The following is a 15,097-nucleotide window of genomic DNA, read 5'->3' on the forward strand; positions in this document are numbered from 1 at the left end:
TCAAAATAGTCTCCCTCTTTCTCTGAATGTTGTCAAACAAAATTTCCCCCATTGTTCCCAAGGACAGGTATCGAGGTAACCTGAAATACCAGACATTGGTGTGTAAAGATGAAGCTTCTTCCGACACAAAGGGATGCAACACCCCCGGGCAGGTGGTCTGTCTGACAGGCTAATTCCATCATGTGTGTGTAATCAAGAAGCGAATCCGCCAATTCGGCTTTCTGTGAGAAATAGAACAGAGCTACATCCCAAAAAGTTATCTTTCTGCCGTTTGTAAACGAAGAGTACATGTGATCCTCATAAAATGTCATTCTGTGTATTTGAAGGCAGTTATTTAGTTAATAATATCAGTTTTGATAAGCAGAAAAGATTACAAGTTTTGATTTCAATTTTATCACGAAATAAACAAAATGCCTCTTGAGACGGGTCACACATTTAACTATGACATAGCTATCTTGAATTCTTGAGGTAGTAAAATTTAAAGCCGATAAGAGAGAGAGAGAGAAAATTAAGTTGATAAAGTTTTCGACCTCTGCTGGATATTGCTTTCAGCAACGACAGCAAAGAATGCCAATTTTGACACCTGCCAATCAAAGATCGACAAGTCGAGTTATAAGACATTGTTTGGATTCCGTCCGCATTATGAGCCCAATGCGTGACAATGACTACATTAAGGGGACAAGTCGACCGTGATGAACGGTGGAGTGGAGGGCCAAAGAGTAAATAGTTGGCACTCCTTGTCATGGATGTGATTTACCACCAGGCCAAGATTACCCTTTTTCGAAACATTGGGAAATCACGCAGGTGCGAGCATGCGTGTTTCGCAACACGGTCACTGCAGCACGGTGGAATATCATCACAAAACTGACGCATTTTTCCGTAAATTGGAGAAAACTCGTGAAGGAGAGCTTGTGACACCGACTACAGTAGACAGATTGAGAGGTACAACATTTAAGGTTTATTAATAAATATATTTAAACAATAAAAGGTATGGAGGACATTTTGATAACCTTAGTCGAATACTTAAAATACCTGTCTCGATCTGGGATCGGGGAAGCATTTCGTTGTCAGGTGGAATTCATGAGCAGCCTACAGTACTTAATGGCGTAGGCGTTGATGTCAAGTAAATAAGATGTGCCCTGGCTCTCGAGCAGGGAACGTAAAGTGAAAAGATTACTGAGTTATATCCCCTCCTCTCAGACTGCAGTATGTGAACACAAGTGACCTCTCATCCAAACTTGTTTCCCGTCTAAGAAATCGACTTTGCCAAGGAAAAACGCCACATGTTAATGGCAGCTGTTCTCGAACGATGGGATTGCAAGAAAATAAAAAATCATCGAAAAGAGGTGGTTCATAATTTGAGGATAGCCCTGGAAATGAACAGTGGCAAAAAATTACTTGGCAGTCCATGTAATGTATTATTCAGATTTTTTATCTTGCTTAAATTCGCCTTTTTGTAGAAATCGTTAGTGCACATGATTCCATGGTTAGATCTGAAGTGTGGTCGATTTGCTATTGGCTCAAAGTTGATGCGCATGCGCTGAATGATTCAGATCTAAATCGTGCACGCCTCTGGGAGTTGTCGGCGGTTAGTTTCAGAATACTACACCAAAAACTGAAAGTTAAAATGTAGGCTGGTGGTATTAGAAGAGCCAAAATGATACACTTACGAGGTTTCGAAACCACCTTGCCTATAAAAAAAAAAATAGTATTGATATGAATCACTTGTGAGTGCACTTTGAGTATAATTTTCCGGCAGATTTATTTCCAATTGAATTCTCGAATCCGTGTGAGAAGTTGCACTTTTGTCCCCCTCGAGGCTCGAAACAATCGAAGAGGTTTGACAGAGCAGGGAAATATGTTCCGTTTAATTGTAACATTTGGAACACTTTCAAGAGTTTGGACTTTTGTGAGTTCGTCAATATCAAAACCAACTGCCAACTACCGCACACTTCAATCAATCAATTTTTTGTCATCACTTCGCACTTGTTCATGTATGTGTCTCTTTTGTTTAATGTTTCAACTTTGTTGTGAGTTTTGTCGTTATAGTCAGTTACTTTTTATTTCCCCCTTGGGACGTTCTAGCAGATTACTGCAGTGCCCATTTGAGAATGGGGGGGGAGGAGGGGCGCTTGCCCCCCCCCCCCCCCCCCCCACGCTGGAAAGACAAATAAAGAGATGTGAAGTCATATTTGCTATTAATTTCATACACATTTAACAAAATGGGCGTCTGCAGGGGTGTCAATGGGGTTGGGGTGGGTAAATGTCCCTACGCCCACCCTGAAAAAAAATGATAAATTGAGAAAATGCTAGAGAAAGTACAAGGATTTCTGGGGCAAATATGCTTGAAAAAAATTCTGGTGACGCCCATGGCCGTATTTTGACGTAATTATACAATGGGCTGATTTGTAATTGAGAATGATTTCTTAATCATGCTTAGTCGAAAAAAAACATTTGAGCTCAAAGTTGAATAGTTTCCACATCAATTTATATTCTACTTATATTCTTGTTCAGTTTCTTTCCTGTAAATCATTGATTTGAACACAAGTTTTATTGATCTTTGTTATTTTGTTTTGCAGATGAAGATTCTTAAAACATCAATGTGAAGTTGCAACTTCTTGATAACGGTTCAGTCACAGGAGCACGTAGTCCCAAAAAGACTGAAGAGCGTATCGAACTGCTTATACCCTTACCTCCCCAGACTCTAAAATACACAAAGATGAAGAACCTGAGCTCACCTTGTTGCCAGGCAACCATCCTCCTCCTCCCAGTCCTCGTCATCATCCTGTCGCTATGTATAGCACCCTCTACTGCCCGTTACTGCGAGGAGAGAGAGTGTTGCTTGGGCAGAGATGACGACTGCCACATGCCTTACCCGGCCCTCGTGCCCAACACCAGGTGTTACTGTGACCAGTTCTGCAACCGGACCCAGACCGATTGCTGCCCGGACTTCTGGGGCTTCTGTCTGGGGATCGAGCCGCCTGTCCCCATCGTAAGAGGTAAACAGATACCAGGAAAATGCTTCTAGTTTATTGTCTAGTTTTCATCACCTATTGCGGATGGAACCCCCCCCCCCCCCCCCCCCGAAGTCGTGAGCCGGAATTTGGGACAATTTCCTCGAAAAAAAATATACATTTGGAATATGATTTCCTTATTTTTAAGAGCTGTTAAAGTCACTACTGCCGCGATATACTGCCCCAAAAATACACGGAAAGGTTGGATTAACCTTGAGCGAAAATTGACCAATAAAAAGGAAGATTTAAAAATGTTGGACCAATAGCAACCTGGTAAACTATTTCCCTCTCACGTTCCTTTGTCTTAATTATAGTTGTGTGCTCTTTTTGTTTGTCTCTTTCAACCCAGGAACCTGTTGTCATGACGGTCAAGACATCGAGGAAGGCAAATCCATAAAAATTAACTGCAATCGTTGGTGAGTTAGTGAACAATTATTAAACAAATGCAGCTATTGTCTCCTCTTGCCTCATTTTTTTCAAACGATGATTTTCATCTCCTTGAACGGCTGTTCATGTTACATCCATGTCAATCATCCATGAGTTGCATCCGTCAACAATGGACTCCTCAGAAACTATTTTCCATCTTATCGCTGAAAATATTCTCCATCGCTGCAAAGAAATCAAAAGGCTCTATAGAACCTCTTAAAAGTGTCGCAAAATAGAACAAAAATGCAGTGTCAAACACTACAGATCGAACAACAGTCGTTTTGAATAATAATTATGTGACTCGAAGACATTTTCCCTTTTTCCCTGATGCAGCCATTGCAAGAAATTGTTGTACGGGTTTTACGGATTCCAGTGCGAATCGAAGGTTTGTCTTGTTCAGCCGGAGGTGGCGGAGAGAGTCAACGTGAATGAAATTGGGTCAGTTATCCTTCCTGATTCTTTGAACTTTTTATCAAAGTTTGTCTGTTTTTTTCTGCTTTTTCGTCTTCCATTTTTGTGAGCTCGTTTATACCCCTAAATTGACATCAGCCCAGAACAGAAAACCTTTCCTACACTTTGCATTGCTTGTTTGAAATTGTTTCACATCACACAACCAAAATGTTCGGATTTCCCCATTCCCTCTGTTTTTGAAACACAATCTATAAACATTCTCCTTTTGTTATTTGGCTTTCGAACTAATCTACAGGGAATCAAATAAATACATTGCAAACAATACTTGTTTTCCTATCGCTAAGTATCGGTTTCGAGCCCCCCTGCCTTCGTGAAACCAAATTCAAGTTTCAAAACAACCTCCCAAATTTAAACAGCAAACGTCCCACGATGCTGTGTTGACTAAATATGACTTGATGTTTAAAAATACCTTCAGATCTAAATCATGAGCATTTTCAAGACGAAAGTCACCAAAAACTGACCACAAGAAATTGGAAAGGAAATGAGAAAAGCCAACAATGGTTGACAACGAATGCTTCAGAGAAGGTCCTTTTCCTCAGAATAAACACTTCGAGCAGTTGGAGACAAACACGATATTTTAATTATTGAAATATTTAGTGATTATTTTGAAGAAAATCTGTTTTTGTTGTCACTGAAAATAGTACTTTGTACTGGTGAGATTTTCAAAACCGACCGATTTTTCCCGTTGAGGCCTTACGTTTGCGTGCAAATCGCAACCTGCGATAGCTCGTAAATAAGTTTCAAGTTCATAAAAAGTCGAAATAAACACTGCTCCAGATTATTAAACCTTTGAACTTTTGACTTTTATCCTGTCCCGCATTACCTATCGTATACCGATCATGTTGAGGTGACATAATGTGAAGCTACACTGAGGTATGGAAGTACATAAACATGACAAGGGCTGAATATGACTTGAAAATGATTGAAAGGCTTTTTGAGGAATGTTGAAATGTTTCGAAACATTTGATGTCGATAAAAATGAATGCACGGACTTGACATTGTTTGATTTGTGTGTGATGTGTACATAACACGTCAAGAAATATGATGAGGATAATGTAATGTACATAAACTTTTGAAAAGTAAAAAGGAAACTTTACTTTGTGAAGAACACTTAAAAAGTATGCTTTGCTGAGTTCATTCATGAATATTGTTTATGGGTCACGCAGTTCTAATGAACTGGTGGTTAAAATCTGGTGGTTAAAATATCAGGCCCTTTCATCTTAAGTTAAATTGGTATAATTTGCAGGAGAGGGAGCACTGGGGTAGGGGGCCTCATTTTCTTGTAGGGGCACTAAATGTCCTTTTCAAGAGCTCATTTTGTGCCTCTGAAAAGGGGACGTGCCACCCATGTCGTCCCCCCCCCAAAAAAAAAAAAACTTCAACACTGAGAACAGTGAGACAGAAACAACAACATCCGCAAATTTTCTTTGTAATAGCTGGATGGCAGCTAACTACTCCGAGTTCTGGGGCATGACCCTAGAGGAGGGCTTCCAGTTCCGGCTGGGAACCATGAAACCCACGGCCGTGGTGGAAGCCATGAACGAGATTCGGATGGATGCTGCATCCTTGGACATCCCTGAGGAGTTCGATGCCCGGGATAAGTGGCCCAATCTACGAGACGAGGTGCTCAACCAGGGAGATTGTGCCAGCTCCTGGGCCCTCTCTACCGCCTGTAAGTATGAGCTGTGATGGGCCGTTTCGCGGATACCGCCATCTTTGAAATTTTAGAGGGCACCACAATGCAAATGGTCATTGTCTGTACAAATCCTGCTCTTGCTGTAAATATCATGGCGGTTTGAATTGATAAATCAGAGATTTCTAACGGAGGAATGTCAAGACTGGGTACCCCTCCATTGATGACTCATTGATGTCAATTGCTAACGTCATCACGCCTCAGGAGGGCAGTGACGTCACACCTACAGGGTAACAGATTTTATACAGTGGGTGTATTTATGGGCGAGATTCTCATATGTATTTAAGTTTCAAAAATTGAAATAATGTGATTATTACAATTTTTTTGCTTTTTTTCCCAACCAATCAGCTGTCGCGTCTGATCGTCTTGCCATCCAATCAAACGGTACGATAGCCATGGCCCTGTCACCCCAACACCTACTGTCGTGTAACATCAGACGGCAGCAGGGTTGTCATGGCGGCCATCTTGACCGTGCGTGGTGGTATCTGCGCAAGAAAGGGTGAGTCCAAATCCAGAAAGGGGGATGTAAATCAGGAAAGGGCGAGAGATGGAGAGCCTTAAAAAGAAAACGGTTACCATACTTTTTTATAGCAGAACAAAATCTCATACACTTTAATAGTCGCGTTTCATTTCAACTCATTTTTGGCTGAAAACTGACGCAATAATATTCTTGTTTCCCCTCCAACACAGCATAGTTACCACTGACTGTTACCCGTACAAGAGTGGAATGTCCTCAGATATGAAGATGGATAAAGGTTCTTGCTATATCCGTGGCGAGCAGGCCGCCAACTATTGCCCAAAGGAACGCCAGACTAGTGATAGATATTTCTCGACCCCGCCGTACAGAATTTCTGAGGATGTAAGTCACGTACATAAACAAACCAGAATGCCAAGTAAAGTGATACCTATACAGAAATCAATATAGACTGGTTCCCTTACCATTAAGTATACACTTTGAAGAGAGGTGTAGGAACCAGACTAAAAGATAGTTCTGTTACCTTGATAGTCTGACCAATCAGCGGGCTTCTCAGCTATGACATTCCAAACTACTCCTAATTGATTGGTCAATCAGAGCAAATGACATTATTGGTAGCTTGAGGGACAATATTGTTGTTGGAATGATGTACAAAAAGATAACAGAGGGTTTTTTGTTATAAGTACGCCAACTTTTTGTGGAATTTTTCAACCTTATAACACAGGAAGAAGAAATAAAGGCAGAAATACTGATGAATGGTCCTGTTCAAGGTAACTTTTTATTCCATTTTTTAACTATTTCTTTCAAAAATCAAAGTGTAACAACTTTTTCATATTATACCAATCTTTAATTAGAAGCACATATGCCTCAGCCGGTTGTTCTAAGAAGACTTCTTGCACTAACAGGCAGCTTTTTTACTTCTCGACATTTTGCCTCAGCCGTCCTCCACGTCCAGGAGGATTTCTTCATGTACAGAAGTGGCGTCTATAAGCATTCCAAGATGGCGGAGAAGGACGAGCAGAAAGCGGCTGGTTGGCACTCTGTCAAGCTTGTGGGCTGGGGAGTCGATAAAACGTCCGGCAAACCTATCAAATACTGGGTAGGTATTTCCCAACAGTTATTTGAAAGTTCGCATTTGATTTAGCTGGCGTAAGTTAGGGAATTAGATTGTTTTGATGATAAACAATTCGTCTCTGTTTTTGCCCATAGATTGCCGCCAATTCGTGGGGTAAAGGCTGGGGAGAAGACGGCTACTTCCGAATCCTACGAGGCAAGAACGAGTGTCAGATTGAGTCTTTCGTGGTCGGTGTCTGGGGGAAAGTCGACCCTGACATGATCAACGGTAACAACTTGCCAGTCTGATTCTAGCCTCAGTCGCGTGCCCAGTTTACCCTCATACAGAGATTGTCTTCCAACACAATACGCGCACGCATAATATACTTATTTTTAAGTACCCTACCTCCGATTCCTTCCTCATTTGTACGGTCACGCGCGTTCTGTCCTTGGACAAACTTGGCACAAAGACAGTTCGAGCACGCCATATCGGGAAGGTAATGAAATGCAAATGGCAGAGATGTAAGTAAAATATTTTGTGACACAATGAAATGGATTATCGAACGATAAACTTTGGCCCCATGTTTAAATTTCTGCGTAGAACAGTGGTCTCCAAAAGCGACGACGAAGTTAATGTTGAAACAAGATTAACCTCTTGTACAAAATGTCGGCAAAACCGTCGGCAAACCGATTACCGTACTGTGTAAGCTAGTGTAAAAACAATGGTGGTGCAGTTTCTGAGCCGAGGACATGAGGCAACATAGCCAACATGATTCATTATATTCGTGAACGAACAGGCGGAACAGTGCCAAACTTTGGCTAGTTGCCAAATGTTTACGCGATGCTCATTGGACCGTTGTTCACACATGATGGCATCCTTTGTGGAGAACTGCGCATGCTCTGTGACCTAATGTAAGGATATGCAGTGAAATGACCCTTAGTTTGAAATTCCTCCATCCAAATCTATACGCTGACGCTGAAACTATTTCATGTCTTAATATCTGAAGATTTACTCAAAGTCCGAACTATATGCTCCTGCTTATAGTGTGTCATGTGTTAGTCATGTGATGAATAATGTATTCGTGTATCCTGCGCACGCGCACGATCACAATTTACAAACTTTAGCGCATGCACACTTGCATGAAATCAAAACTAACAAATTGAGACTTTGTTTATTGGTGCTTCGAGTTCGCTCTTTTATTTAAAGACAAAATACAAAAATGTAATATATAGTTCTTTCTTTTAGATTATACTGTAAAGTTTTATATTATGACAGGGTATAATGGCTGAATGTGATTTTTTTTTTACAACGCAAGCCATTAAATATTTAGCACTTATGCTGCAGTATTTTCATTACTAACCTGCTTGCCCACATAGAGGGCGGTATGCACAATGGTTGGTCATTTTGGGTAACTGACGTTGTGGACATGCATCGTCGTGTGACGTCATGAATTGGTTCATGTTATCAGCCGTTCAGGTATTTTCCTTAACCAAAATAAGGATCGGTGTATACTTTCGTTTTTTTCGTGATTGTCACCAGTCAAGAACGAAAATTGACTCGAAATGATGATGAAAATTCAGCCATTCAACTGGATAACATTACAAAAACATTAATGTTCATCACCATGTATCTAGCATTAAGGACTAGATCTTTCAGCATTCTTATAAACCATTTGCAGCATGTAGGTAAGCTTCGGTTGTATTATAATGTGTCTTTTGTACTTCCAAACTATATATTCTGCCGCACAAGTTACACAACATGACGCCCGTTATAATGCAAGATAGAAAGAATTAACGGGTCTGATATAGTGTCGTTTGATACGCATGCGCAATGGAGTGTTTCGATCGGAAACATTAAAGGTTTCTTTTTTACAAATTTGTCATTACATATTGAGAAATTGTTTTAATTCATTTGAGGATCTTTTCCTTTGATCGTCATCTCCGAGCTAATTCTGGGTTTGAAGATATGAAAGTTCGATTTCAAAACCGTAGATTGGCCTTTTACTTAATTGCAAGTTTCTATAAAGCAAATTAGTAAAATCAGTCGTCACACACACAACGCTGTGTATTTGTCACATTTGTTATCAATGCAAAATGTATTTGCAAAAATTCATTATAGATTTTACATTTCGATTAGACAGAATAATTTTTTTCAGTGTATATTTTTTGTATCGCTTTTCAGGATTGTTTAAAACTTGTTGTGTAACCGATTAAGCATGATTTTCAATCGTAAAATATGCGATAGTTTTCTAATGGTAGCAATGTTGTATCTTTTATGGCCACAGGCTGCAAATTGAGTTATATTTTTAGTTTTTCAGATCTAGAAAATGACTCACCACTTTCATTGCATAAAGGTAATATACAACATTTGCAAACACCAACAAAAATATTGTGAAATACCTTACTTGACTGTAAGTCAATAACAGTTTCACGCATCCTGTAAAATCATGGCACCTGGTGTGCTGTCTTTTCCGAGAAAAGTGGAATTTTCGTATCGATTTCCAACGATGTTCGGCCGACCTTCGTTGGCAAAAACTGACGGCTTGGTTTTTTTTCAAATAATGCCCCCAATTTACCAAAATTAGTTAGTCCACATCCGTTAACGGGTGCAAGCCAGCTGGTAGGGAACCAGACTACAAGAACAGCATATCATTTCTTGGTCTTTCCCATTATCTATACGAACATAACACTTTAAACAGGTCAGTGTAACAATATTTGCTAAAAAAAACTGACACCCAAATCCATCTATTTCTGAAAATAATAGCAAATCTAATGTTGTATATAACCTTTGAAGGAAACCGGCTTGTAAAAAAGAATCGCTCTTCTTTTGCTATACTTTCGCTTTAACACTGTGCCAATCAATATGCAAACCGAGTCCTAAAAAATACGGAGAAATTACTTTTTTCTGTTAAATACGTCAGTTTATCCCGGCCTTTATTCAAAACGATAAACTATATAACAGAGCGAACATCTTGAGAGTTATTGGTGGAGCTAACCTTTCTGTGTAAACTTACTCTTGATCTTGTTCTTAAAAATAATCTCAAGCCAGTATGTGACTATCAGCGTACTAATGTCACCGTCTTTAAAGTGCTCCGTATACCAAACGAAAGAGTGTTTGAATTTTTACATAAAACTGTGAAATATATCAAGGACATACAGGAATCTAAGAGCAATTTTCCAGAAACAGTTCGGGATCTAACAACAGAATGATTTTCGGTAGGAAAGCCTTGAGGATTTCGACGGGTATCATCAATGTTCCACATAAATCATCTTCTTCCTTCAATGCATGTTTAATAATAAATAATTATCTCAGTTTTTCTTTTAAAGGCTAGCTCGCTTTATTTCTATCCATCTCAACGTGAAGTTAAATCAGCTTTAAGCAGAGATACTTATATGACGACTTATTGTGAAAGATTGAATAAAATATTTTGGGGGAAAAATTCGTGTGTAGTGACATCGCTTCCTATCCTTTGAATGTAATTTTCTGGCACACTAATGTTCAGCTTAGATTGTCACCTGATCGCATTAAACACTTCGAATATTATTACTCATGTTGCTCATCACGTGATACTGATGAGCAACATGAACCACGTGCAAGAATCTTCCTCCGTACTAGAATGAACAGAAATGTCGCCGAAGCGCTAACAAAGATGGCGGCGGTGACGAGAAGACTGGCGAAATAGCTCCCAGTGGCGTCAAACAGTGAGCCTGGCAACAAAGCAGGAGAACAAAAATACGAATATACGTGTAACTAACACAGAGCGAGAGGAACAATCAGTGGTTCTTGTCGGGGTTGGGGTCGAGCTCATCCTAGTCCCGGGCCTTCAGTCAGAGTTGGATTTCGAGTACGAACTCCGGTCAAAAACCGAGCCCTGTTAATCTGCGTCAGATTCCCTAACACGTGGGCATTAATCCAGTCTCAGACTCGGGCATAGACTGGAGACCAAGTTCACATTATAATTAAGAAATAACTGGTTTCGAAACAAGGAAGGTTTAATACAGTGAAATAAAAGTACCAAGCATAAATAGTCCTTGTTATTACAATTTTGCATCTTGAGCCTAAGCCTAGTCATGTCAGACTGAATACATTTAAGAGTTATCAAAACGTCCATCGGCATCTCGTTCCCGAATTGTCTTAAGGAGGTTTTAGGCCCCTGACTTCGCCGGGGAATTAAGCTCGATATGGCTCCCTGTCCTGCTTGATGGACATCAAAACCTGTGATGCCTAAGTTTAGCTAATATCATTTTATTTGGATATTGCAGCTTGCTCAAATAATTCTGCAGAGGCTTTCTCAAATACTTCTGCAGCTTGGGATGGAGCCGAAGCCACAAACGAGAACGAGGTTTCACAACTCCTAATATTATAGTGTGTACCTGATAAAGGAGCACTGATTAGGACCCCGAACCCTGGTGGAACCAGAGTAAGAACCATGACGGTACTGGTTCCGTACATCTCTAAGAACAGTTCAGCGCCTGCGGCATACAATACTCCATACGCTCCCGCTCGCAGAAAACCAGATGCTGAAAGAGATATTGTGGTTCAGGCTTTAATATAAAACCCTTCATGGTTTGTTTTGATATCAGTGGTTGGGTGTAGGAAGACCGTGGACCTTAGATAGCAATAAGAATAAACCACATGTCCTCGGTAACTTTTGTCCGAAATGGTCCTCGCTGGTGATTTAAATATTCAATTGGGAAAAATGTTATCCGAATTAGCAACAAGAAAAATATTACACAAAGGTCCTCGGTAGGAAGTTTTGTCCAAAATGGTCCTCGCAAGTGTTTTTAACATTTTCATTGGGAAGTCATGTTCGATGATGTGAGTGGATACATAAACATTGCCGAATACAATACTTTTTCTTCAAGTCGGGTATTTACTACAAACAAAAGATATAATGAAAACTAAACATTCACCTATTGCAATTGACATCATCGCAGTAAACGTCTTGGCAATGGTCATCAATACCAGAGGAACGGCTGCAAGAAGACACGTGGAGACTACGACATACAGATACTGGAATGGCAGATGGTCTCCTATCAACGCAATGAGCATTTTCCCGACAAGTTCTCCACCGGCAAAGGCCATAATGACGTAGGAGATCTGGTTGCTATGGAGATCTCGTCCGGCCATGTAACTGGCCTACAAGAGAACGTGCAAATGGGTTAAATCCAAATGCTTAATAAAAATGTTCGGCTTGTTGTGGTAAAACAAAGCTATATGATAGGCCCTATATCTTGTATTAATAATGATCTCGTATTGGTGTTTTCTGTAAGAAATTCTTTTTGCCAAGTGTCCTTCCCTTAAAACTGAATGGGTAGCGAGGATTGGTATTGCATAAATTTGGTAGACATCGGTAGTATGTGTGATTTCTTTTGAGGAATGCAGAAAACGGACCTTTTTTTAAAATGGCTGTAAATATTATACTTACAAAATTGATGTCGAAAAATGTCCATCCCAAGAACGTGAGGAAATTGGCAACAGACCACAACCATAACTCCAGACTTCGCATCATTCGCCGCACTTCACACCAATCGTGCTTGGTATTGTAAGACTCGCGGTTTGACACAATGGCGTCATCTTGCTCAGTCCTTTTCTTTTCCTCGTTCTCCTTTTCACAACTCTCATCGGCCCGTCCCCATTCCAGGATGTTTTTCATTTCGTGCTCATTCTGTTCTGTGTCCTCGTATCTATTTTGCAACAGGGGGGTGTCCTCTGTGGTCGGGGGATCGGTCAGAAGCAATCCGTCGGCGACGCCCACCACGAATATCCCTCCGCTGAGAACTCTCAGTGCATTGCGCCACCCATAGTTAGTTATGAGTATTGTCAGTAATGGGCTGAAGGCGAGCATACCTGCACGTTGGGAGAAACCCAATGAAATTCACTTTCTTAAAAAGAATAGGTACCTTCTCCCCATGATTTGTGATATTTGAAAATCCACACCCGGTTTTATTTGATCATTTTCCCAAAAACAAAAACAAGAGTCGCATCTTCACCATTATCAATTGTTTTTATCATCTATTTGATTTTTAAATCGAAGTTTCAAAAGTCAAATTTGATTGCACACACGCGGATTTCTCAAAATATTTAAACAAAATTAATGTCAGTACCTGAGGTGGATCCCAACAAAGCGATTGCACTCGCACGGGCAAAGTTGCCCTTCGCAAACCATTCCAGCAACAGTTCAAGCGATGAATGAAGCGTGAGATTGGCGCCAACACCCGATAGGACTCCGTACGTTATGTACGCGTAGCCCAGCGCCGGTACGAATGACGTCATCAAAAGTCCTGTGCAGAACAGCACGAGTCCGATCAACGTGACTGCCCTCTTGCTTAGCCTCTGCTCGAGCAGAACGGTCACGGGACTGAATAGTCGGGCTAAGGCGGCCGATAAAGATCCCAACCAACCTGTTAATGACAATAACGTTGTACACAAAATGTATCTAAAGGATTTGACTAATTAAAGTATACCTATAAGCGTACGACCCCCGATGCATTTGACGCATGTAACTTACAGTGTTTTCAAGTTTCTCTGCATTGCTTGGATATTTGAAGAAAACAAAATTGAATTTGTACCTGTTATTGCCGCAGTGGACTCGAACTCGTCCTGAAGACTCAAATACAATATGCTGAAATTGAACATTGGTCCAAGAACGAGGAAATACAGCGCGAATGTTGCCAGCGTGATCACCCAATGCCACCGTCGGAGACAGGTTTGTAGGATGGCCATTGCTGCTTTCGCGTAAGTCGTCAGTGGTCTCTTCGTGGTCGTGTAAAAGCCGGCTCTAAGTTCAGATTTATTAAACACCTTTCCATGAGCACAGCGCCATTCATGGTCCCCATTTTATACAGCAAGCTGTTGGTCTCTATAAGTTGTATAGTCACATGTAAACCATACAAAAAAATCACTGTGAACTATACTTGCTATGCTCAAACACAACTGAATTGTCCTTTCAATTTTGGTCAAGGCCACAAGCTCGTAGCACAATGCCCTCAGTAGACCGAGGAAGAAAAAAATTAAACGATCTGTATTTTCATGCATGATGCCAGCGGGGAGAAAAGAACCTGTACTCTGAATCCATTTCGGAGGTATTTTTATTCAACCAAGATTATTTTTAACGAACGGATATGGGACTATACTCGATCTTTACCTCAAGCAAAATCACAGAGCCATAAATCATAGAGAAAGGGTGAAGTGCTTTTGATGGAAAAGTAGAAACTTCATAAAATACGATAAAAGAATGAAAATTCATCCTTTTTTATTTATCTATGTATTTATTTATATATTTGTTTTGGGAAGTGGGGTTGGAATAACTAGGTCACAGTCTCGATTCAACCTTCCCCCGAATCAAAACTTTCAATGGTAATCTCAAGTCACGTGATCTTATTTCAACCACTTTTACTTTACTTCTTACATTTTATACTAAATAATTGATATCTATAAATTATAAATGAATATTCATCTACACTAAGTGCACTGGTGGTAAAATCGTTCTGGTAAAAGGTATGTCCTTCATTAATTAAGAATAGTGTTTGGCTGTGTTAATGGCGCATATGGTAAACCGTTGCTAAGAGGTATTTTGCAAAGAAGCTACGTCCCTGCACATGGCCATGCAGGTGCTTGTACTTTTGCATTCGTCAGATATCATTCAGTAGAGTTGGAAGTCTGATACCCTAAGCTCGAAATACCCTGACTCATCATTGAAAACAACTGTTGGAGACACTTTGTCACGATGGCATCCAAATCCATCTATTTCTGAAAATAATAGCAAATCTAATGTTGTATTTAACCTTTGAAGGAAACCGGCTTGTAAAAAAGAATCGCTCTTCTTTTGCTATACTTTCGCTTTAACACTGTCCCAATCAATATGCACCCCGAGTCCTAAAAAATACGGAGAAATTACTTTTTTCTGTTAAATACGTCAGTTTATCTCGGCCTTTATTCAAAACGATAAACTATATAACAGA

The 15,097-nt window shown here is 40.3% G+C and overlaps 2 protein-coding genes across 8 annotated transcripts in view; one reads left to right on the plus strand and one right to left on the minus strand.

Moving 5' to 3' along the window:
- Positions 1–10,574, plus strand: part of LOC119729217 (tubulointerstitial nephritis antigen-like) — a 31,894-nt gene extending 21,320 nt beyond the window's left edge. For all 7 annotated transcript variants that reach the window (XM_038201784.1, XM_038201782.1, XM_038201788.1 and 4 more), the window contains exons 3-11: positions 2,580–2,999; positions 3,364–3,430; positions 3,774–3,878; positions 5,348–5,583; positions 5,953–6,103; positions 6,295–6,463; positions 6,804–6,849; positions 7,018–7,178; positions 7,289–10,574. In XM_038201784.1, the coding sequence (XP_038057712.1) occupies positions 2,720–2,999; positions 3,364–3,430; positions 3,774–3,878; positions 5,348–5,583; positions 5,953–6,103; positions 6,295–6,463; positions 6,804–6,849; positions 7,018–7,178; positions 7,289–7,441 (1,368 nt within the window). In that variant the 5' untranslated portion in view covers positions 2,580–2,719 and the 3' untranslated portion in view covers positions 7,442–10,574. The remainder of the gene's footprint in view (positions 1–2,579; positions 3,000–3,363; positions 3,431–3,773; positions 3,879–5,347; positions 5,584–5,952; positions 6,104–6,294; positions 6,464–6,803; positions 6,850–7,017; positions 7,179–7,288) is intronic.
- Positions 10,575–11,378: 804 nt separating this feature from the next.
- Positions 11,379–15,063, minus strand: LOC119728127 (monocarboxylate transporter 9-like). Its single transcript, XM_038200202.1, has 5 exons — positions 13,706–15,063; positions 13,241–13,537; positions 12,562–12,983; positions 12,047–12,272; positions 11,379–11,653 (listed from the first exon to the last, which is right to left on the minus strand). The coding sequence occupies exons 1-5, from the start codon at positions 13,857–13,859 to the stop codon at positions 11,379–11,381; spliced, it is 1,374 nt and encodes a 457-aa protein (XP_038056130.1). The 5' UTR covers positions 13,860–15,063.
- Positions 15,064–15,097: the final 34 nt, after the last annotated feature.

The sequence above is a fragment of the Patiria miniata genome, unplaced genomic scaffold (assembly GCF_015706575.1).
Source record: "Patiria miniata isolate m_02_andy unplaced genomic scaffold, ASM1570657v1 HiC_scaffold_20, whole genome shotgun sequence".
Taxonomy (NCBI): domain Eukaryota; kingdom Metazoa; phylum Echinodermata; class Asteroidea; order Valvatida; family Asterinidae; genus Patiria; species Patiria miniata.

Excerpts from the sequence above, each read along its gene's own strand:
- LOC119728127 (XM_038200202.1), bottom strand. The coding sequence starts at position 13,859 with ATGGCCATCCTACAAACCTGTCTCCGACGGTGGCATTGGGTGATCACG. Across the intron at positions 13,538-13,705 it reads GTCCACTGCGGCAATAACAG|GTTGGTTGGGATCTTTATCG; the intron begins GTACAAATTCAA and ends TGTCATTAACAG. Across the intron at positions 12,984-13,240 it reads TTTGTTGGGATCCACCTCAG|GTATGCTCGCCTTCAGCCCA; the intron begins GTACTGACATTA and ends CCCAACGTGCAG.